The 24,807-nt window shown below is 42.1% G+C and overlaps 1 protein-coding gene across 1 annotated transcript in view; it reads right to left on the reverse strand.

The window, feature by feature from the left end:
* Positions 1–2,445: 2,445 nt before the first annotated feature.
* chd3 (chromodomain helicase DNA binding protein 3) overlaps positions 2,446–24,807 on the reverse strand; it is a 30,592-nt gene continuing 8,230 nt past the window's right edge. Inside the window, exons 16-40 of the mRNA XM_020105629.2 lie at positions 24,643–24,780; positions 23,948–24,069; positions 23,686–23,859; positions 22,901–23,042; positions 22,531–22,662; positions 22,137–22,254; positions 20,143–20,267; positions 19,810–20,041; positions 19,304–19,488; positions 17,906–18,083; positions 17,506–17,592; positions 17,052–17,137; positions 16,550–16,683; positions 16,309–16,453; positions 14,957–15,119; positions 14,691–14,842; positions 13,946–14,141; positions 13,732–13,845; positions 13,524–13,655; positions 12,522–12,630; positions 11,961–12,093; positions 10,077–10,272; positions 9,048–9,211; positions 8,607–8,733; positions 2,446–4,222 (exon numbers count right to left, since the gene is read on the reverse strand). Of these exons, the coding sequence (XP_019961188.2) occupies positions 3,954–4,222; positions 8,607–8,733; positions 9,048–9,211; positions 10,077–10,272; positions 11,961–12,093; positions 12,522–12,630; positions 13,524–13,655; positions 13,732–13,845; positions 13,946–14,141; positions 14,691–14,842; positions 14,957–15,119; positions 16,309–16,453; positions 16,550–16,683; positions 17,052–17,137; positions 17,506–17,592; positions 17,906–18,083; positions 19,304–19,488; positions 19,810–20,041; positions 20,143–20,267; positions 22,137–22,254; positions 22,531–22,662; positions 22,901–23,042; positions 23,686–23,859; positions 23,948–24,069; positions 24,643–24,780 (3,753 nt within the window). The 3' untranslated portion in view covers positions 2,446–3,953. The remainder of the gene's footprint in view (positions 4,223–8,606; positions 8,734–9,047; positions 9,212–10,076; positions 10,273–11,960; positions 12,094–12,521; positions 12,631–13,523; positions 13,656–13,731; positions 13,846–13,945; positions 14,142–14,690; positions 14,843–14,956; positions 15,120–16,308; positions 16,454–16,549; positions 16,684–17,051; positions 17,138–17,505; positions 17,593–17,905; positions 18,084–19,303; positions 19,489–19,809; positions 20,042–20,142; positions 20,268–22,136; positions 22,255–22,530; positions 22,663–22,900; positions 23,043–23,685; positions 23,860–23,947; positions 24,070–24,642; positions 24,781–24,807) is intronic.

Here is a 24,807-nt window from a genome sequence, read left to right on the forward strand (position 1 = left end):
CACATATTTTTTTAAATCTCTTCTACTTTTTAGAAATGTTCTTTCAATGAAATTCCACTTTTTTCTACAAATAAACGCTTAATGTTTATAAACTGGAAAACCCCGTACGTTTTTATAATGAGTGGTGTGGTCACGCTGCTGTTCACTCTCTTAACGGTAGACTTAGTTCAACGATGGACGACGCGTCTCCACTTCCTCCCATTATCCAGAAATTAAGCCAAGATATCCGCCATCTTGTGCATTTGGAGCCAATCATGGGACGGAGCTACGGTATTAATATCCATTAGTGGGAAAATAATTATCCAAATGAAAAATGTATTTGATTAGATTTTTTATTTATTTGGTCCATGTCCCATCTGCTAACATGGATGAGATGGGGTTTATGACCAATACCGCAGCCAGCCACTAGAGGGTAATCCAGACACTCTGGCTTCACTTTTGAGCAGCTGTCATGTCGTTCATCTTTATAAACAGTCTCTTGTCTATAACTGTAACCTTGCCTTTTTCTATGACTGCACCTTCACATTAAAAGCACTGAAAGTGAAACAGAGGAAGGCTTTTATTGTGAAGCAGTCACATGTGCACATAACTAGATAGAACCAACAGAGACACTGATTTATATTCTGGTGTATTTCTAACAAAGCAGCTGCCAGTAACTTAAAAAAATCTTTAACCTTGAATATCTTAGCTTTGGTATCCGCCAGAGAAACCCCAGTATCAGTCAGACTCTTACCAAAAAGGCAAATAAGGTGAAGAAGCCGTTAACAGAAGGAATTCAATGGATTACTTGTTCTGTATTAGACCAGATAACAAAGTCCAACGGATTTCACTCCCAAACTCACTGAGCTAAACTTCCCCTCTGCTCACACAACTCCTCCTCCTCTTTCTTCATATACTTCTCACTGGCAGCATTTCTTTTTGTCACAACCTGCACATGGACATACAGTATCTCTAGGAATTCTTTTAAACTCCAACCGTTTTTATTCCTTCACGAGAACAAAAACTCTGCACTGGATGTTAAGTCCAGAAAGACAATAAAATCATTCCTGGCCAACATGTGTCTCCCCTGTAGGTCCTGAATACTATCTGATGGAAGCGCGCGAGCTGCCATCTTGGCAGGAGACGTAGCATTTTTTTGCTTTGTGAAAAGCTTTTACACGAGTGTATCTGCGCCAAAACTCTTCATTCTGGTCTCTCTGAACTGTCAACCCGCTCAGGAACTACACAATACCACAGGGCTTGATTGTCTGTTCAAATGCCACTGAGAGCAGCTTCATAAATCAATGAGGTGTGGAAGTTTATGAAAAGCAGTGCAGTTGGAAGTGTCAAGGATTGTACTCTCGAAGAATTAGTGATTTGCATATATGTGTATGTGTGTTATGTTTTCTTTAAATACTGGGAATCATGTTTTTAGTCAGAGATCTATCAAAATGAATAAGAATCCAAAACAATCACGTTTTTTCTACTGATTTGAACCCATTAAGCTGATTTAGAGCATGTGTCTGTGGTACACTGACAATTTATTAGCTGAGAAAATTGAAATGGCTCATATGTTGGACAACAGCTTCCCATTTATACGCCAAGCAGTCACAGTACAACAGAAAAATGAATGTTAACTTGTGTTTTCAGTCAGTTTTCTTTAGCTCTGTTTTTGGTCTCCACCGACCCCTGGAGGTAGTAATATTTGGCTTTTCAGCTTCTAAATGCTCCGGCTAGTTGCGTACTTTGTTTGACAGGTGGAATACTTCCTGAAGTCAGCTGCCTGCAGCTTTTAACAAGGTTGATGAGAGGAGCGGGACTGAAACAAAAACTGTAAAGTTTGGGGTCTTAATTCTGTGGGTATGTCAGCATGAGCGAGAACAGTCATTTTATTGATTGTTACCATAAAAAACCTGATGGGTGCAAAGTTATAATTTGTCTGATTACCTTCTAATTAAAAACGCCTCATGAATGGGAAGTTTTATGTCATTTTCACAGATTTCCCAGGGAATAACTAAATAAAAAAATCAACGACTCATATCTATGACTGTGTGTCAGTTGGTGCAGCTAAATGGTCCCTGGTTTTAATAAAAAATGGAAGTGCCACCGTCAGCACACACTGCATTCCTCAATCTACACACACACACATACACACACACTGTATTCTCATTGCGGGCCGCATCAGTGCCACACTTTTCTGGCCTTAATGTTCTTCAAGCTGAAAGGGAAATACCACTCAATCTTAGCTTAAAAATACTCATACAGTAAGTAAGTCCTGGAAAAGTCTGGACTGTGTAACTGATTGTTCATGTCTCCTCTTTCCAGGCAAAAGAGTTTGTCCTGTTTCCCCACTCCGAGATGTCACTCTGATGTACAGCTCTACTGCACACACACATGCACGCACAACTTCCACAGATACCCGCACACACATACACACATACACACACTCAGCTGGAAAAACGATGACAGAGTCCAGAGTGTTTTATTTTCCCTGGGATCAGGGGACATTTTCCAGCGTGGAATCCATCACACTGTCACAATAAAGAAGCTCGAAGAACAAAAATGTCTCTTCGGGCTTCAAAGTGAGTCTCCGCTTCTCTCTCGGTGACAGATTACAGTCTTCGGCTGTAGGGAAGAGCTGCTCATAAATACGGTCATTTTTTTCCCCTCTTTCCTGTGATGAGGCTTTAAAACAGGAAATGTAAATACTTCACTTGAGTGATATTCCCCTTTGAGTGACCCCTCAGAAAATAAAGGTGCAATAGTAAATACGCTTTTGTAAATACAGTACATGTGTCAATACCAGCTCGTCAGAGGAACGTCGCTACTGATTGTTGGTCGAAGGCAAGCGTCTCAGTTTTTTAACTATGCTTCTTGCTGATACGCTTGGTTGGACTAAGGAATGCGAGGGCAACAGAGTCCATGGGAAGTAGAGTTATATACTTAGACAATTCTTTTTTTTCTTTCTGTCCTTTTTTTTTTTTTTTTTTTTTTAGCAAGATAAGTCCAGCTCGTCCCTTTTTCTATTTCAAGTCTGGATCTCATCTGCACATACTCGGCAGACATATTAACTTCTTTGCAGGTTTTCAGGTTGTGTGTGAGGTCTAGAGTGTGTGTGTGTGAGAGAGTGAGAAAGAGAGACGGAGGAGTGGAGGACTGTGGAAGAATGAGGGAGTACGGGGTCAGAGCAAGGGGGGCAGGCTTGTTCAGTCAGCCGGCAGATGAAGAATCGATCCAGGGGGAAATCTTTTTTTTTTTCGGCGCGGAGGGAGAAACAGAAAAAGTCGTCGTCTTGAGAAATCTGTCTGAGGCAGAATAAAAAATAAAAAAATCCTCTTTCCTTTGTTGCATTTTTCTTCAATTCGACCGTCATATTTGAATTCTTGAAAACCTGTGATTGCATTAACATACCCTCTTTTTTTTTTCCATTCTTCGTTCAGTCCAGACATATTTCCTCCTAAAGTCAGATTTTTGGGCCTTTTTTTCAGCAGCTCCTTGCTTGAGGATTTGTTTGTTCCAGACAGGTCATCTCTCCTTTTTTCTTTCTCTCTGACTCATTTTCCTCCCACGCATCATTAGTGCTTGATCTCAGGGCCAGCTTTTCACCTCTCCCTTGGTATTTTGGATCTCTCTCTCTCTCTTTCTCTCCCCCCCCTCCGTCTCCCTCTGTGGTTGATTGCTTGTTTTATTTTGTGGACCATAGTGCCAGTACTTCTTTTCACTTTTCATGTCCTGTCCTTTTTGCTTTCTTTCGTACTTACTCAATCTACCCAGCGAATTTGCTTCCCCCTTTATATCCCTCACATTCCAGCAGAGTTAAGGTGCCTTGTCCTTGTCCTCCTCGTGCATTCAGGTTTTTCATCTCTCCTTTTCTGCTTCCACCGTCTCTTTTTTTTTTTTGCTACATTCCAGGATTCTTAAATCCAAATGTCCTTCCTTTCTTTCTCCCCCTTGTCGAGTCTCTCAGTTTAACCTCAGGGTTTCTTTGGTCGGCCATTGCGCGGTAGGTTTTCCACCGTGTTGCTGAGCCGGTACTTGACAATGATGCTGTGCACCGTGGACTTGGGCATCCTCAGCTCCTGCCCGATGGCCCCTTCTGACTTGCCGTCCTTCCAGAGGTCCACCACTCGCTGCCGCTGCACCACATCATGCTCTTTCGTCTTCTGGCAAACACTGGCAGCGGTTGGCCCTCCGGCGGCTCCCCCAGCAGCTCCCCCGGTGGCCCCAGCAGCGGCGGCGGCTTCTGTGGGGGCAGACAAGCGGCAGACTGTAGTGGAGACTCGGAGCAGGGGAGCAGGATAATGTGACACTTTACTGGCCCCCGTAGGGGATTCTCTTTTTGTCTGCCTCCCGCCTCTGCAGGGAGGTCAGAGGTCAGAGATGGTAGGGAGCTACTGGAGCTGGCGGGAGTTCGATGTCCTGCTCAAGGACACTTCAGCAGGGCAGGTGCTTGCAGACATGAGGGCTCGACTCCATCTCTCTAATTTCTAAATCAATAAAAGATGTTTTGTCTAGAATGGACTCCTCTGAGATGAGCAGCTTCCTCAAGGAGGCACTGACGGCTGAAACAGGTTTTCCAAAATGTGATTCAACATAAATATTCAGCAAATGCAGAGATAAAGCCATGTGAGAGACAACACAGAACACTGCTCCTTCACAGGAGCATTTGCTGCATCGTTATGATTTGTAGCAGGGTTCACAGAGTGCAGCTAAAGAAGTAGGTGCGTAGTTAAAGTGCCATGCAGGGCAGACATGCATATTTTTGGACATGTTTTGTGTACTTAAGTGAGGGAGCTTTTCTCAGGAGAGTTGTCGTTAATGGAGGGAAGCTAGGAGGTCACAAAATCAGAGGGCTGTGTTGTTTTAACTCCGTCCAGTTCTCCTGCTCACTTTCTTCCCCCTCCTCTCTGGCTGAATCTAAAAAAGGTCAGGAAGCAGCGGAACCCCAATCAAGACCACAAACGCGGCCTCATTTGCTGCGTGCCTCTGCCCTGCCAGAGGTTCAGGATGTTCTGAGGCAGCTCGGCCGCCCTCAGCCTCAGCTGCTCGCCACGAGGCCTCGCGAGCAGAAAAACCCGCGGAGCGACACAACTCGCGCGTGACTATTTCTGACCGGCTTAGCCGTCCGCCGCTTCACAAGTCGCAACACAACATTTACACAACTAAACTCCTTCTGTGGTTTCTGTCCCTCTCAAAATACCTTGGTACAAAGTCCGAATGTTTTCTTGGCACGGCCCGACTCAGACAGGCTGAGCATAATGACATTTTCAGAGATAGGCTCTGGCTCTCTAAAATGCAATGCCTTTGACAGATGTCTCAGTCTACAATTACATAAATCAAGATACTCTGAGTGAGAGGCAGGCAGAGTGCTGAGGGAGCTGGCTGTTGTGGTTTTTAAGGGCAAAGCTATTGGGCCATATCAGGTTTTACCAGTTATCTCTGCCACATCTCAGCTATCTAAACATTCTCCAAACACGAACGCACATGCAGAGCGGAGAATGTGTCTGGTGAGCATATGTTGTTACCAAACTAATTATGAGCAAATAAATTCACAAACTGCCTGAGCACACTGACAGACTGCAGGCGAGGGGATCGGACAAGAGGCCAAAAGCGAAAAAAAATTCTTTGCCTTTTTTTTTTTTTGTTTTTATGGTTTTAATTCTAAACCTTTTAAACTCAATAAGTAATCTGCGCCAAAACACAACAGCTCTTCACAAGAGAAAATACACACACTCGAAAAAGAAAGAAAACACTCCTCCGGCAGGTCTGATAGCACAGACTGTGCTTTTATTGTTGCACAATGTGTCACTACTCCTCAGCAAAGCATTAAGGTTTTGAGGTCGGACATGTTGAGAGATGAAAATGCCTTAATATAGCAGAGCAGCACGTTTGTGTTTGATTTCGGTAATGTCTATTTCAGGTGTTTATCTGGCAGCCACATCTGAAACTCCGCTACAGATGTTTTTTTCCAATATTGACTCCTCTCTGGATTTTGAAGGTTTCACAACTTAAGCTGCTCGGGGAGATAAAGTGTCCATTCAAAGTGTTTAAATGCTGCTGCTTTAGAAGCAATCAAAGAGTTCTTTACTCCACATATTTAAAGATTATATTGAAATGTTATAGTTAAATGGCGCTGCCCTTGATCACTAAAGTTCCCACAGTCAGTAATTTTCGTTTTCTTCGCCAAATGTTTTTCCACAACAACATAACCATATAAAGATGGAATTCCTCAGATGATATCTTTGAATAAGGGAAATATTTTTTGGACGGGTCTTGCCCATCATCAGTGAAAGCTGCCAAGTAATAAACCCAGATCTCTGGAGCCAAATTTGTGCTCGTCTGTCAGGGTGTCGTGGAGCCTCTGGAGCTCAGCTGGAGCTCATGTGCAGCCGGCTGCAAACAGTACAGCTACAGATACACCACAGGAACTGTAATTGGTCAGTTGGGGCTGCTTGTGTTTTCTCATACAAGTTTATGATGCCAGTAAAGACCGTGGATGGTAAAGGAGACATAAGAGCGAGAGGACGGCCCAGTAATCCTCTCGTTTTCAGTAACACTGCACATGCTTACATTATGAGATAGTAAGTGCAACCACCGCTCTCTACCCTGTGAACTCAAAGACTCAGCAAAATGTAAAATAATATTCACAAGGCTTCATCTCTTCTCCTCCAGATTATCTTCACTGCTCTTGCTCATACAGGAGTTAGGACAAGGGTCAGGGTTAGATAAGTTCTTCCAGGTGTATTGAACTCTGTTGGAGGTGTTTACCCACCTTGATGACCCTTAAAATCCCTGAAAGACCCTCTAGAAATCTCCTGAGACCACCAAGACCTTGTGAAGAACCTCGATAACTTCCTCAATTACCACCAGAACTTCCTCAAGAACCACTTGAACCTGCTAAATGACTACTAAACCTCCTACAGTCATCTGCAGAACCTGTTTAACGACCACTTAAACCTTCGAAACGACCTCTAGAACAACGTAAATTAACTCTTAAAGGACACATGTTAATTTTGAGTTATCTCTCGTGTGTTGCTATAATTTGTGTTTGTATAAGTTCTGTCTGAAGCAGCCTCTTCCTCATTTCAGACCTTCTCAATAAGCACAACAACCTAATTCAATTCTGTAAATATTGTATAGAAGAGGTGAATGAAAGGAAAGTCAAGGACTCAACATTGTGTTAGGAAGGACACTATAGGACAACACCACAATAATATGCAATTGAAAAAGTAAAGGAAAATCATGTGTTCAATGTTCAGGACAAATTAGAGCGTGATGGATTGACAGATTACACACAGGCTTACAGACGATTAGAGGTGTGGTTTAAGATTAGCTAACCTAGTTAAACTCCTTTAATTTGTCAACTGTCAGCATCTTTTGTTGTAAGACAAATATTTTCACAATAAAATCCCTCACTTTCCTCCCTCAGTAATTATACTTTTTCACGATTCATCTTGAAGTTGGCTGAGTGCGTGTGATTTGAGGTGTCAGGCGAACCCACCCATCATATAAAACGGCACTTGACCGTTAGCATGTGCGTCGCAGCAGCTGCAGGGCTGGACAGATGCAGTGTCATGTTAGGAGCTGTTAATGGATTTTTAAAACTCACACAGACCCATCACAACATTAAAACTGGTGACTGGTTTGTGTTGTGGCTGATATATCGTGTAGGTCAGTGACCTGTTCTGAAAGAATTCATTCGGAAGCATCAGTGATGTGATTTACAACTGATACAACAGCTTTTATAGACTGATTAATCCTCCTCGTGAACTTCATGCATAAAAACAAATCTTTGCACACATTTGTTTTATGGTTCATATCTGATCATCATCAGCTTCTATTACCCATAACTAAAAGAAACACATCAGGTACACAAAGAAAGCACAACATGACTTTGTCAAGCACTAAATCTACAGTTGCTGTGGTGCTGGAACAATCAACAGGTTAAACTCTTGGCCGAGCCATAAATCAGTTCCTCCGCCAGAGGCAGCTTCAGTGATCTGCAACAACACCTCCGCAAAGAATCATAAATCAGGCGCAAATAGCCAGCCTGCCAAGTGTCAAACAGATCAAACAAACTGCTATTCTTCTTCTGTAAATTACACCGAATGCTATAATTATGACTGCCATTATATTTTATGAGGTTTATCATCGCTGAGTGTAACACTTTTCTCACACTCAGTATTTGCATGTGTGCGTGACATGTTTCTTAACAGAAAATATTAAATACTTTGTAAATAAGATAAAACTTTTCCTGTGAATAAACTATGTATTTGAACATACATGCATTCAAATAAAAAGTATAACAAATGAAATACTAAGGTGCAAAATGACCATTTCTAAATGAAAAATGTAAAATATTCCACAACATGTGCTCGACCAATCAGGACTCAGTCTTAATTTACTGGAAAAACTACCATTTGAATAGACATCAGTGTGACAGGAAGCTAAACAGACAGAAACCATCTTTGAGATGAATGTATTTGATGTTTACTTGACTTCAAAGTTTGATCCATGTCCCACCCACTAACACGGAGGAGGCGGGATGTATGATTCTCCAACGTGTGACCTAGACGTTATTTATAGCACTAGAGCCCGTCTGTGTCAGCGCAGCTCCAAACACTGACCTGATATGAAGGATCCTGGTGGCATCTGACTGTAGTTGGCCCCTCCCATGTACAGGGCGCTTGGGGGTGCAGGGGTGAAGGGGGCTCCATAGTTCTGGGGGGTGGCGTAGGGTCCTGGCGGTATGGGCTGTGTAAAGGAAAAGAAGCTTTTATTTCCACGAACGACGTACACACAGGAAATTATGTATAAAAACAAAAAAACAGAACAATAGGGAAAATAAAACAGGTTTTGATCCATGCAAGCTGACAGAAAAATGTGCTGACTAAGCTGCTGTGGAGTGAAATAGCGCAGGTGGGTGGGTGACAAGATAATGGGCTCTGTATTTTTATTGGCCGCCCTCCATTTATTATTTTTCCACTGAGTGCAGGAAGGCTTGAGCAGGTTTTAACGTGTGACTGTTAAATTGTGTGTGTGTGTGTGTTGTGGTTGGCGTCACTGACCGGGGGCGTGTGCGTCTCTGTGCCCTTGCTCGCCAGTCGGCTGAGGATGCTCCTCTCGGACATTTGCAGGCGGGCAGCGATGGGTGGAACCCTGGACAGCGTGGCCGGCAGCCGCGTCACGTCAGCCTTCATGTCGCTCAGTAGCTCCTCCAACTGGTTCAACACTGCAATGAAAACAACAGACATCAAATGGCTATATTGACTTAGAGGAAAAGACATAACTTTACTTATGATCAATATTTCCATATTTCAGCTTCTAGCTCCTTTTGGGCGTCATATTAAGTACTGATACTTTATTTTGATCGCTTTTTGATTATGCAGGAAGAAAAGCAGGTTGATATTACACTACATTTACATCCAGAGTTACACCACTCAAGAAATAATGAGGCAGCATACAAACGTTTAAAAGTTCTTCGTACTTCTTTAAAAGCTTTTTTGGTGTCGTTTATGTGGTTAAATGTCCCAACTTGTCTCAACTTCTTTACCAAAAATTCCTGTTCCCATCCTTTATCGTCTTTCGCTCTGCTATCAAATCCCTACATGAAATGTATCACTGGTTTCGGATTGGCATCACAGCTCAAAAATTTGCAGAACGTTTATTAACTTCAGCTTGGCTACGTGCAGAAATACAAGACAAGGACAAGAACAGTCGTGTGCTGAGCATGTTATCCTTTCGACAGACCAATTCAAACACGGACAGACTTGCCAGGCGGGCGGTGAGGAAATGTTTGGAGCTATCACTTAACATCGTGTAAGCTTATCTGCTTGGCTTAACTGCAGTCCGCTCCAAGCAGAGCTGTATGGTTGTCGGTGCAGGAAACAGCGATTGCACAACAGCGCTGGTGTGATGTGTTGATGATGTAGTGTATTTCTTGTTCATATGGTTTGCGGTTATCAGTTTGCTGATCTTTCCCACTGTGTCTAAGCTTCTCTGTCTGCCTCTAACAGTTTTCAATAACACTACAAAAACACATTTAGAAAATGGAGATTTTTATCTCTAATTATTGACCTCTCTGCATGATCTCTGACCTTTGTGCAGGACAGCGTTGGCTGGCTTGTTTCCTGCCAGCGACTCCTTGCTGAGGTGCTGGTGCGACTCCGCCAGGCACTCCACCTCTGCAAAGCGAGCGTTGAGTGCCATGGCTGGGTGGCTGGGGTCCTGGGTCATGTTCAGGTAGGCCGCCCGCCGCAGCTGCTCCTCGATCACGAGCGCCTGCTCCAACAGCTGCAGGACAGGGACACGTAAATGTATTAAATTACAACGTTGAACATTGGCAGTATTACAAACTTTAAACCAAAATGACAGCAATGTTAAGAGAATTTGCACTTCAACACACAGATATCTGTTATAATATATCAAACAAGGGAGTTGCTTTGATTCCCTCTTAAAAAACGTTTGCCAACATGGAACGAGAACAAGCAAGAGAAAGACTGAAAATGAAAAAAGTGCAGCAGGGTGGAAATGTTTATTTTGGTATTTCTTATGCAGATGTGTCGGCAGACTGCTCAACACATTTTTACTCAACCACTGCATCACACAAACATTTTCTCAGAGTTAACAGAGACTTCTTATAACTTAAGCTCCCCCTCTGCACAGCTGAATTCACAGTTTGCAGCTGAGGCCGCTGATTACACCGACAAGTGTTGGATGCAATTCATCATGTGGAGATCTGAAGAATCCCCATAAACTAAAAGAAAAAAAAATATTGACTTATAATCCCTAAGCTAAATGTAGTCTAAAAAACAGACAACCCAATACAGAAATGAATATCTATGATATATCAGACAGGGAACTGATTTTCAACGTGGCTAACCAACAAAATTGACAAAAAAATGTAATATTCTTGTTTATATTACAATATGTGTGATATACAATTTTTTTTATGTCTTTAGCTGTGATTCATCTGTTGTTTCTCGGAGATATCAGGGTTGTGGTTTGCATAGTAATGATGATAAAGCCTTTTCATGGGAAATCTATTTCGAGTTAACGTGTTACACAACTAATTACAACAAATATTAATCCAACGGAAAATTGGTGCGCATGGTGGTTGCCTTGTGCAACCTCGATGTTTGATTTTCAAAAAGTAATTTAGCAAGAGAGAGATAAGACGGAAAAAAAGAGAGTGTGACAGACAGAGAGATACAGTAAATGAGGATGTTGAGGGCAGGATCTGAAACATGTGAGCTTCTCAAAAACAGGATGAGAGATCTTTCAGAATTGCAGCGGTCAGCAAGACCATCCGGCCGACATGTGGGACGAGGGGCATATGTCATCCGACCATCAAGCCAGTCAGGTGATTGACAAAGCCGAGAAATGTGATTAAAATAGTTTGGCTGCTTTAAAGGTTCAGTGTGTAGAATTTAGTGACATCTAGTGGTGGAGTTGCATGTTGCACCTCTCCCTCCCCTCCAGACATGAACGTGAACCTGTGGTAAACTTCAGTTGTCTTTAAAACTCAAAAGATTTAGTTTGTCCAGTCTGGGCTCCTGTAAAAAACATGGCAGCAGATCTGACATAAAGGAAATTGAGCTTGAATTTATAATTCCATACCACAGTTTTCAGTTTTACTCATAGAACAAAACTAACTTACATGTCAAACACATTCACTTTGAGATACAGAAAATATAAGTTTGATGAAACCCGAAAGCACCACCGACAAACAGAACAATAAAAATACAATGAATAAAAATGTCCAAATGGTTTTCGAGTTCTGGTGTGAAAACAGAATGAGAGACAGATGGAGATACTGATGATCGCTATCGCCCCACAACATGTGCGGGGGTAATAGAGAGTAGAGAAACATTTTTATCTCTCATTTTCTATTTTGTATCAAAATATGAAATAAAAACTTTAACTTAAAATAAAAAGTCTCTGAAAGTGGAGGTGAGGCTGTAGCTGTGTTCCGTCTTTACCTTAAAGCGTCGAGCCAGAAACTTGTTCTTCATCTCCAGGAAGTTGCCTTTATTCGCCTGCATCTTGAAAGGCTCGTTGACAATGGCGAACTGGGGATCATTCTGGATGTCCTGCCACCGGGCGTAGCCGTGACTGGCACAAAGGTTAAAGGTCATGAAAGAGCAATCGGAGGACAGCGTGTAGCAGCACTGTGTGGGTCGTCTTAAATACCTCAGTGATTACGTTCAACAGGATGAAGCTAAAGAAGCTAAAATTAACTTAAAAAGATTCTAAAGAAAACAATAAGTTTCAGTTTCTCTCATTCAGTTTCAGTCTAACAGCACCTGAGCAGACTTTTCCTTAAATGCTGCATGGCCTGAATTAGCATAATAGAGAGAACAACATGAACTAAATGACCTACAACCGTGGAGAAGGTTGTAACCACACCAACGTCCAGCAGACACAGTTTGCTGTTTACTGAGCTCTCGCTGGCTTGTTGACTTATTGCACTGGGCTTCTGCCGGCTGATAGAAAAATAAACACATAAGGGTCATCGCCCGGGCAACTGCTGTCAAGGATACATCACAATTCCCGCCAGCAGCCAGAAGTCGTGTCGGCGGTGCCAGATCTCGTTCATCTTCCCCGAGGAGATGGCAGCCCGCTCCTCGTTCTGCCAAAGAGTGTGCAGCTCTGCGGGGGTGAAGCCAGCGTAAAAATGAGCTTGGTCTCAAAGTGCTTAGCAAGCTGAAACCTGGCTGCAGGTGTTTGCACAGCACGTGGAGCTTTTCTGCCTTTGTGGTCGAGGCGGAGATAATTTTTTAGCTCACTGTTGCTTTTGTAGAGACGCTCTGAAAAGCAATTTTTCCATGTTGTTTAGACTGCTTAGTAACCTGTTTGCTCAACCTTATTAGTTATTTTCACCTTTTCACCTTCTCGTCATCTTTCAGGGATTCTGACTCTAATCTTCTCGAACTTTAAATAGACTTGTCTCTAGTACAATTCCAGTTTTCCCTGGAGTACGCAAATCTATGTACAGATACCACATCTTTAAAGTTTATTGGTGTAAGCAGTTTGGTAATATTTCATGCTGGAAAGTAAAACCACGATATGCACCGTATAAGACTTAAGTTTCGAGCTATATAAAGGAGGTATCTGTATTCTTTTTCAGTCGTGGCTGTCGAGAGACTAGATAATAAAAGTTCTATGATATTTATTCTCTGAATGTATTTGTTTAACCTGAGCCAGGCCACACAGCAATAACAGCAATCATCACTTCCCAACAGAGTTAGTAGCTTACGGCTGTTATATAAATTGTTATTGTTAAAATTGCACTGGTGTCAGATTGGTACTCAGTATCGGCCAATACGCAAAATCCAGGTATCGGAATCTGTTTTAGGAAGGGAAAAACTGTGTCAGAACATCTGTACTTATAATATAATGATAATTCTTTTCAATGCATGTTTAAAAAATGTTTTCATCTGTCATAAAATCACCCTACATATGTTCTTTAAATACATAACATACAGTAACACACAGATCTGTGCATTCCATCCCACGGTCACTGTAGGTAAATCAGTAATCACCAGTGAAGCCGCCATCTGCGATGTTGAACATGAAGCGCGGCCGCTCAACAGGAGGCTTCCCGTTACCTCTGGGCGCCTCCTCCTTCGCTGCTTTGACGTCTTTTCCAGCATCTCTTTCACCTTTGACCTCCTCTGTTATTGAGAAAGATAGTAAAGGTGTCATTGAGCACAGACTCGTCGTACGTGTTCACAGACGGGCGAGACGCACCTTTCTTCACGTCAGCCACCTCGGACTCCTTGGTGTCTGTCGCTTCTGTTGCCGTGGGCGTCTCTTCGCGCTTTTCTTTGTCTTTTTCCTTCTTTTCCGCCGCCTTCTCTCCCTCTGTGGGAAAAAAACATAAAAATAAGATAAAGAGGACATCAGATCTCATCCAACCAAGTTATCAGTTCATTCACTTTCTCTCTTGTGTTGTTGTCTTTACCCGATTTCTCTTCTTTTAACTCTGTGTCTTGTTTCGTCTCTTCTTTGCTTTCCTCCTGCGCTTTCTTCTCCTCGGTCGTGGCAGCTGGAATGTCTGAAGTTTCTTTCTTCTCCGCCTCTTTCAGGTTGTTCTCCTCTTTGTTTTCGGCTTTTTGACCAGGAGACGCACTCTGCGGAGTCTCTTTTGTTGAGGAAAGCTAAGGACAGTGACAGAATTAGGGATCAATAAGTTGGTATATACTGTACTGGACTGCATGTTTAATATTTAATAACACCACACCAAGCCAGAGTTGTGCATGTTTTTCTCTTTTAGTTATTAATTTCATTTATGTAACAGTCTCCTTGCTGCCGTGTTTTTGATTGTGTTGCATCTATGATTTGGTTTCAAATGCAGCTGTACAATCAAACTTGTTAACCTGCTTGTTAATTTGAAGTTTTTGTCATTTGATGATACTGTGGTGTTTGATTTTCACGATGTGTGAAAGTGACCAGGAAATAATGGCTGCCTTGGATAAAGAAAAACACACAAAACTGTGAAGCGTGCCTTACAAACTTTTTGGCAGTAAAGTAAAATATGTGATTTGAAGGTTTGATAAATTCAATAAAATAGACCTGAGTTCTGCAGAAATGTGGAAACAGAAATTAAAAAATATCAATTGGCTGATTAGGAAAATGTGGTGAGTGGCCAATCAAAGCCTCAAAATAAAGTTTTCGCTGTTTCTTGTGTTTTGAAAAAAGTGTCCCACCTCTTCAGGGTCTCCAGTCTTGTTGCCGTCCACCTCTTTCCCCTCATCCTTCTCCTTCCCTTTCTCCGACAGGGTCTCACCTTCCTCTTTGTCCTCCTCCTTCTCTCCCTCTTTTCCGTTCTTTTCCAGCTTGTCTGCAGGAGCAGGGGTCGCTGCACATGTTCATACAAATACACACAAACACACACAATATGCGGGTGATGTTCAACGGATGCCCTTTACATGGAGCGCCCCCTGCTGGATCTGGCACATGCATGTATGGTTACCTGGCTTGGAGGTGCATGGTGTGTTGCTATAGCTGGCGTCTGGTGTGGGTGTGGCGGTCTTCACTGCAGGGGAGGAGGCCCTGGAGGAGGATTTGTCCACGTTGACCTCAGGCTTGAGCTCTGGGAGACTCCACCGTCCGTTGATGTGCTCAAACTCCTGGATCTGAACACAAAACACACAGATATAAATTTTAAAAAACTTGGCACCCATACACTTCACCGAGTATTACCTTACTTAACCTCACCACCCACATGGCCTATTTGTCTGGGAGTAAATCATGTTATCGCTGTGGCTTAGATAGTGGATCAGGATGTCAACAAGTATTAACAATTTGGACTGAAAACTAGATTAAAGATGTTTAGATAAACTAAAATAAACAGGGAAACTGGAAGTAGTCAAACAATCAGAACATCTTTAGAGATATCACTTGCTTAGAAAAGGGAAAGACCTGAAAATGACTTACAGTCCACCTCTCTAAGCGTCAGTCCACACACTGTTAATGTGGGATCACACCAAGTTATAGTCCTTAATAATTTCAAGACGTCAAATCTTATATTTTGTTATTACTAACAGCTGTTTACTCTCCTGCAACAGCATCACACTTGTATTAAGTTACCACTGATGCAAACCAAACATTTCTTCTTCCTGCTGCTGCTTTGCATTAAACACGTCAGCTAGCGCCACGCAGCTTTTATTGTGAAGCAGTCGAAGGGGAAAGCAGCGGATTTGTCACGGGACCGTTCGACAATACGGACATACGCACAATGATACAAGAGTCACTTTAGGCACGACTGATGAGACAAGAAGTGATGAAATAAGTAGAGTTAAACGGCAACAGGCTGCGCAGCTGTTTCTGACTAATTATCATTTGCCTTTGTATTAAACTACACTTGCTGTTGCCATGGTAACCGCTGAAATGGAAAGGATTAGAGCGTCAAGGTTCCGAACTTGTTTTGTTCAGCACATTTGTTTGGACACCACAGACTATATATGTATATATATAAATAAAGATGTAGGACATGAAAGTGATGCCAAATCAGCTTGATCGCCCTCTGGTGGCTGGCCGTAGTATAGGTCATAAACCCTCCCTCCGTGTCAGTTGATGGGATACGAGCCAAAAGGTGAAAGTGCACGATAGATACATTTTTAATTTTATATTATTTTAATTAGTTATTTGACGTTATAAAAATGTGGTGAAACATAATAGACTCCACTCTATGATCACTGCTGCACAGACTCTGGTTACAACATTTTTTTGTTTGACAGGAGGAAGTGGAGACACGTTTCGTTCCATTCCATTTTTCTCTACAGTCTTTTCTTGACACTTGAGGGCAAAAAGCTCCAGTCTGACCTTCTTTTTGACGAGGGACATGACGCCAATTCGCGTGAGGACCGGCTGACGACACAGGCCCTCCCTCGGGACACCGTCTGCAAACGTCTCAGCACCGTCAGCCACCGGCTCGCATAGGTGACGCATAAACAGAGACACGTAAGCTCTGGGACAGAAGAAGATAAAAGAGAAATATACGGTTAAACGATGGACACAAGTGGAGAAAGCTCATGTTTGAACAGTTTAAAACTGAATTTCTTACTTGAATTCTTTTTCAGTCTTGCCCCTGAGGTCCCTCACCAACCACTGAGAGGAAAACGCGTCCTGAGACGGCATCCCCCAGCGCATCACTGCGTTCAGGAAGGCCTTTCGCTGGCGTGTGTTAAAGCCCAGCACCTATCGATGGAAATATGTTAAAGATATTCCTGATGGAAAATAGAACGGTGGAACTAATACCAGGGAAAGAGAGACAACTTAGCTGACCAGGTCTGACTGCCTAATAACAGCAAACTAAACTTTGAATCCTATTTGAACAATGTCGCTCATTATAATCATGTCCACCACCATCAGGATGGAGTTCAAGAGGTTCAGCATTGTTGGACATGAAATAGCTTTGCTGCCACGTCCAATTTAATATTGTTAGATTGCTAGAAAAATAACTACGAGTGCAAGTTGACTTTAAACACAAACTGACAGATTCCAGTAATATCACAATTAAAATGATGGAAATGAAAGCAGGGCTGGTTTCAGGGAGATGTACAGACCTCGAGGTTGCCTCCGACTCTGGCCAGGAGAGGAGGCAGAGGTTTATCTTTCTCATTCCTCAACTGGCGACGCGACTGCCTTCGACCTGCAGATCAAAGTGGGCAAAGAAAATATTATGACAGCAATAGTCTTTTTTTGGATGTTTTAAATTTGCACATTGTGCAGACTTTTCTTAAAATCTACAGTCAATAGATGGACGTCAACTTTCAAATTAAAAACTCCTGAAACGCTCGGAGCACTTTCCTCTCAACTGACAGAAGGAGGAGGTGGATGGCGGTTTTGCATTTTTGGCAATGCGATTTGTTCGACTCTGCCAAGCAACTGTAACAACTAAATCAATTTCAAACTGTAATTTAACACAGGCCTGATACAGTGTGTGTTACAACAGGAATCTCTCGCAGCTCAGCTTGATGTATCCCTCTCTTTTTCTAAAATCTGAAAATCACTCCTCACCCTCTGGTCGATCGTCAAAGTCCTCATCCTCCTCCTCGGAGCCCACTGAATACTCGGACTGGTTATCTGAAATGTCAGCATGCCACTCTGAAACAGCACATGGTGGTCTGTCAATAGGCCAGGCCCATTCACGTCCACTGCACAATAGCTCAAACAGGAGACAATAGAATCCTTGGATCATATGATTAAAATAAATCATAAATTTAGAAAAATGTTTTACTTTTGTCCTTCTGCGGCAATAATTCTTAGGATCAGAAAAGATAGTTTCATTTTTGAATCATGGATTTCCCAAAAGAAACTTATGCTGCCAACATGGCTCTGATTCTGAGGTTTCACTGTCATAAAACAAGTCAGATGACGGTTATGAGACATTTTCAAAACAACCAAACCCAGACGCTACCTTGGTCCTCCTGTGCTGCGTCATTGTAGTTGACGGGCTTGCGGTTCCTCTTGCCTTTACCCAGTTTGCTGGCAAGGTCCTCCTGCTGCTGCTCGTAGTGATGCCGCAACAGTTTCTCCCAATAATCAGGATCCACGTTCTCCTCCTGTTTGATGATCTCCCGTTCGATCTCCTCGATCTGGAACATCAGATTAAGCAAACAAAGTTTAGACGTGGTTTTATGAAACTCTTTTCAAAAGTGTAAAGTGTAAAGAAAGTAACAGTGCTGCAGAGTGTATCGCAGGTGACAGTGATTAACTCTGATATATAGATTGAGATTTAACCACTTAACTGTCTGTATGCTGCATCATAGTATACATGTAAACATATATATCATAGTACGATGCATGAAACAATGAACTTTCTTGTTTTTTACATATTTATACTTTATATTTCTATTTATTACAATGCTTAGTCTGTATTACTCCTGTTTGGAGCAACTGTAACAAAACCAACATTTGCACCAGGGATCAAAAAGTATCTGATTCTGAAACGTTTCCTGCAGAGGAAGAAAGAACAACGACCCTTCATCATTCAGTAAATGATGAACATGTTCTATGAAATGAGAATAAACTTAATTTAAATGTGAAATGTGACTGTGAAAGTCTTGTTCACTAGAGATTTCCAAAGCGTGGGTTATAACTGGGCCTCAGGACATCTGCTACTGAGCTGAATCCTCACTTCCTCTACAATCATATACAGATTTTTCTATCATGCAACAAATGGTTCTTTTCATCCTGGGATATTCTGCTTATTATTTCCTTGATTAGCCAATAAATCATTTGCTGCATAAAACATTAAGTCCAGTGTCACAGAAGGAGACAAAGATAAGCAGGAAAAGCTGGACACAGCCATAAATTCTCCACTAATTGTTTCAGCTCTAATGAGCCGTGCACAAAATGCATGTTAGCGCACAACCTGGGTGTTGCCGAGTCATCCATCTGTATTTCTTTAATTAGTAAGTAAACATAATAAAACACAAACCAAATAAAGTTAGTGATTTCGCTCGTGTTGCCCTCTCTTCTCTCCCCCTCTGTCATGCTTTAACATCTATATATCGAGGGTAATCTGTGCACTGGGAGAATAAACGGAGAATTTGTGCCAGAATTAAAACTCAAATGATTAACGAACATGTATGTGAACCCGGAAACAATCTGGGAGACGCTCTGTCCACTTAATCTTCCACTGTGATTCACTGCAGGGCATAGAGTACAACTGCTCTCCACAATAAACTCCCACTTCCTCTGCACCCCGGCCTGTCGGCCAGTCCACAACAAACAAAGTCCTCCCACTCCTTCCTTCAGTCACATTTCCGTTTTTTTTTTCTACCCCCTAGTCTTCATTTTATGTCACTCTCACCTTATCCTCCTCTCGGACCATGTACTGGGCCACTTTAAAGGAGCTCAGGTACTCGTTCATGTTCTGGACGTCCGAGTCATCCGTGGCGTCCTGGCTTCGGTCCAGCAGCCTCTCAATGGCAACGCTGTCGTAGTGGATGACGTTGCCTTCGTCCTCGACTTTATCCCCTGTGGTATTTTTCATACCTGAAGTTAAAAAGTGGAAAGGATTGGTCCTCCTCTTCCATGTCACAAATAAAAATGTTCCTGTCAACCAATTAAAACCTGCACAAGACAAGCGTTCACCTCCGGCCAACTTTGTCAAGAGGAGAGGACGTTGAAGTGAGTGTGTTGTGACAAAATAATTTCACTCAGGAGAAGACGCCTGCCAATTTTCCTCTATTCAAATCAAACCTGTTCCAACTTCGACCCAAAACCCAACATCATTAGATTTGACTGAAAATCTTAATTTCATTTGACAGAGCTTGTCCACTTCTAATTTTCTCATTTAACGGTATCTGGTGTCACCTTCTCCCTCATCCTTGAAGAGCTCTTCTGTTCCAAACTTGAGGATGTCATCCAGTTCCTGTTTGGACATGGAGCCTGCCTTGGATCCGAGGCCTGGCCGGACAACCAGGTGGGTCAGCATCATTTTCCTCTTGGCCACCTGGGTGATACGCTCCTCCACGCTGGCTCGGGTCACAAAGCGGTAGATCATAACCTTGTTGGCCTGCCCGATTCTGTGGGCTCGGCTGAATGCCTGTGTACAGAGAGGGAGCGACAGATTGAACACATTCATTTCATGTCGGATACGAGGACTGTTGTAAAGTAGATAATCAAGCTACCATCTGTGTGTGGTACCTGTATGTCGTTGTGAGGATTCCAGTCTGAGTCGAAGATGACGACGGTGTCAGCTGTGGCCAAGTTGATCCCCAAGCCTCCGGCTCTCGTGGAGAGCAGGAAACAAAACTGACAAGCACCAGGAGCTGGAAAAATGTTAGAGAAACATACAGATAATAATATAGAATATTTTCTATTTAATGGCAGAATCCTATTGATACTAATACAAATGTAGATACAGGAAATACTGATAAGTTCCAGATTTGTATATTGATTGTTTTGTAAATCTTTAAACTTGAAGAGTCAATGTTTGTTTTTTACTAAAACCTTTTACAATTCTGAATATTTATGTTTGAAATATTATCAACAATTGACATGTGACTTATCATGCTCCAAATTTAATTTATAACTTATAAGTGTACTAACTTATCTGATTTTCCCATTGCAAAAAGTAGCTGTCGCATATCTGAAGCAGGGTCTTTGATAAATAGAATTTTCTAGTTTATATCTCGCAAACTTCACATATTTAACCTAAAGGGTTAAAGATTTTGAGAAGTGTGTTTTGAATTATTGATTCAAATCTTATCGATAACTCAGTGCACTATAATACAAGCCACATTCCCACGCTGACGGTGCAGCAATTTGGAGATTCAGTGTTGATTCAGTCTTGCCCAAGGACACTTCTTTCAGCTTGAGGACTGGAGGAGCCAGGAACCAAACCACCAACCTTCTGGTGAGTGAATTACAGTGATAATAGGCAAAACTCTGATAATGTGTTTTGCATAGTTTTCCCATGAGGCTCTAAAGTCTCATTACAGGTTAATATTTCACAAGAGTTAGCCTGAGGTGCCAAATGCACCAGTATTGACTTCATGAATGCATCACTCACCTGCAGGCTATGATTCAGAGAGTATGATTTAATAGCTTTCCTTGACAGCAGCTGCTTAGTGATACGGCAAAGCTTCACTTGAAAACAAAGTTAGCATGCCCCCCGGTGTTCATCACGCTTTGTAATAGGAATATAACAGTAATTGCAGCTATTGGTGTCACAGCAGAAGGACACTGTGTCATTTTGACACTAATTCTTCTAAATTATAGGTAATTGTCGGTATTCATTGCTTTACCCGAATGTCCTTTCAACATCCACCTCCTATCACAGCAGAAGTGGAGGGTGAACTATGAACTAGGGGTGGGTGACATGGATAAAATCCCCTGTCACGCTATATGTAGTTTTATATCATTATATTCATGAAGATAAAATACATGATCTTGAAAACCAGCTGTGAATGTGTTTTATTCTTCATTTGGATTGTGAAAAGACAGAGTGCCTGTTTTTGTCTAATGACGCAACATTAATGTGTGACAAATAAAGGAACATCATCAAATCCCATGTCAGCAAGTTCCTTATGTGCAGAGCACTCCCAGAGATGTCTAAAGGAGACATATGATGATTTTTCCCTGACCTCAAGTGTGTTGTTTCGTTTGGTATGTAAAACATTTGCAGGTTAAGTTAAAGTCTGCAGCAGAGGGAGCTCCTCTCCCCCACAAAAAACACTGAAGCCCCTAAAATGCCTCGTCAGTTCTTCAGCCGATACTTCCGGGGAATTGTGATGGCCCACATTTGCATAGTGCCCCTCCAGCAGTTAGTCTGCCACGCCCCCTAGCAAAGTCAGGCAAAGCGAGAGCGGAGAACATTTTCTACATGCGCTGGAAGCAGTTGACCAATCACAACAGAGCGAGCCAGCTGGCCTTAAGCCTACCCCTCCTACTACACTAACACCATTAATCATCCAAACAGGACGGCAAGAAAAAGTTTTGTTCTCATGCCCCCCCTCCCCCATAAAAACAAAAGGCAAACTGCGACATGATTTTTTTCTTTAGAAAATTCTTCTGATTCCTGCTTGAATCAGCAAACGTTCACTGACTGACTCTGCATCTTTAAAATGTCCCAAGTCACCGAGAGAACTCTTTGACTTACTGCACTTTAAATGACTGCACAACATCCAGTATCTCACCATTGAAGCGGTCAATGGCCTCTTGTCTCAGTGCTCCCGTGACGCCTCCGTCAATTCTCTCGTACTTATAACCCTCGAAGTCCAGGAAGTCTTCTAACAAGTCCAGCATTTTAGTCATCTGCAAACAGAGGAGAGAGGGAGAGAGAGAGAGAGAGAGAGAGAGAGAGAGAGAGAGAGCCAGTGATGTGTGTACTTGATTACACACACACACGCACAGCTGGAACCGCAGTCTGCAGCTGAGCCTTCTGGGTGGTGTCATGGAAATAATATAACATCTGTGAAGGGTGATATCCATCTGGTGTGTGTTTATACACTTGTCTGTGCTTGTGCATTGTCTGTGCTTGTGCATTGTGTGTGTGTGTGTGTGTGTGTGTGTGTGTGTGTGTGCATGTACCTGTGAGAAGACAAGCACTCGGTGCCCCTGCTCTTTCAGTTTCCTCAGCATCTTTTGCAACAGCGTCAGTTTCCCAGAAGCCTTAGTGAGGGCCGACCCCTCGTAAGCACCGCTGGGTGTTTTCTGAGCTTCCTACAATCGACACCACAATGGAAACAATCATACATGACATTTAAATGTGTGCTGATGCAATGAGACATCAATTCTTGCATTAAGCCGTTGATAAAAACATTACCTTACATTACCACAAGGTGTCATTGCTACTCAATTTAGGATAAAAAGTGAAAGGTAAAAGAAGTGAAATGCAAGCAAATCAAAATGTGTGTGTGTGTGTGTGTGTGTGTGTGTGTGTGTGTGTGTGTGTATGTACCATGGAGGCAACAGGAAAGAGGTAGGGGTGGTTGCAGCACTTCTTGAGGTCCATCATGATGTTGAGCAGTGACACCTGGTTTCCTCCTCCCTTTGAGTTCAGAGCCTCGAAATTCTTGGTCAGAATCAACTTGTAGTATTTCCTGTGTTTAAAAAAAAAAAAAAAAAAGGTGAAAAGAAGAAACTAATCAGTGTAAATCACATGACTTCCTTTCTTTGTCTCCTCTCCACCCTCCATTGTCCAGTTTTTATTCTCATTTGTTTTCTCCTGCTGGTGCAATGGAGTTTTTCCACCTTCAACTTCAAAGTTTTGTATTAATTTATAAGCTGCTGAGGGAACCAACTTTTAACCAGTGGAAACTTAATGAAGGACTTTAAACTGGATTAAACATTATTTTTCTGTCTATGTCTTGTTAGTGTGGGGCGGGATCCCCATAAAAAACAATAATTGTAATGAATTTCTAATGTGTTGTAATTCTTTTGTTCTCAAAGAAGAGGTTTAGCTCACACAGCAGTCACAGGGCTTTTCAAAAAATCCAAATAACCACAACTTATTAATCACGTTTTATGGAAATTGTAAAAATGTCAGGGCTTCTAGTTTAAAACTGGGTTAAATTAGTATGAAAATATATATTTTAAAATGTCTGCATTGAAGCACTTTGCCAATATTTATTATTATTACTATTTGACTCTTTCAACATAGGGTCATTCTGAAGGAAGCAGACACACACTTAAAAACTTGATAAGCACTAGGTGCAGGACATACTACCCCCCCCATCGTCATACTTCTGCATAGGGCTCAGCTCCACTCTGACAATCAGCTCAGTCTTGGCGGGCATGTTCTTGAAGACGTCGGCCTTCAGCCTCCGCAGCATGTGAGGTCCCAGCAGGTCGTGGAGCTTCTTGATCTGGTCCTCCTTGGAAATGTCAGCAAACTCTTCCAGGAAGCCCTCGAGGTTACTGTGCGCAGTGACGAGGGTGGTTATTCCGGCTGGTTCTTTACAGTAATTTAAGGAAAAATACGGTATGTGTATGTTTGTGAGATTACTTGAAGCGGTTGGGCGTGAGGAAGTTGAGCAGGTGGAACAGCTCCTCCAGGTTGTTCTGCAGAGGAGTTCCAGTCAGCAGCAGCTTGTGGTCGATCTTATAATCGTTCAGACGCCTGAAAAACTGTAAACAAAGACGAGAAAGACGTAAAATATATCACTTCAAATATCATTTTTCTCCTCAAGGGATAGTAGACCAAAAAAATCCTGTAACAAAACCTCGGAATATATACATATATTGTTTGGTTTTTAATATACTATATGAACTGTTAGTGGATCTGGTTTAATAAAGTACACTGAAATTTACTGAAATAAAATGAAATTGCATCAAAAAACTCAAAAGGTATTTTACATGATGAGTATAATGTTGCTGTTACATAGTTTGTCCACCAGAGGACTGACACTGTCCTGTTAACACATATTAGGATCAGTTCTTTAAAAAACTAATTTAAAAAACTTGTGTTTACAAATCCCAACAAACTCTGACCAAATAAGAGATGTTAAGACTTTAAATAAAAAATGTAAAATTAAATTAAATGAAACCACTTTGATAACACTACACGCACACAAATAATTCTTTATCTAATCATTTTTTCCTTTTCTTTTAATTAATCTTGTGCACACACATTCCTCAATGTTGAAACCCCCGGCACTACACTACACTGATGTTTTCAAATGCACACACGAGCTGTGGTACCTTGGACTGGTTGTTCTTAAGTCGGTGAGCCTCGTCCACCACCAGACAGGCCCAGTCGATGGACTTGAGTGCCGTCTGGTCGATGGTCACCAACTCATAGGACGTCAGCAGCACATGGAATTTAATAGGAGCCTCCCTCTGCCGGAAGAGGAGCACAGACAGAAG

Source organism: Paralichthys olivaceus, chromosome 22 (assembly GCF_024713975.1).
Source record: "Paralichthys olivaceus isolate ysfri-2021 chromosome 22, ASM2471397v2, whole genome shotgun sequence".
NCBI classification, from domain to species: Eukaryota; Metazoa; Chordata; class Actinopteri; order Pleuronectiformes; family Paralichthyidae; genus Paralichthys; species Paralichthys olivaceus.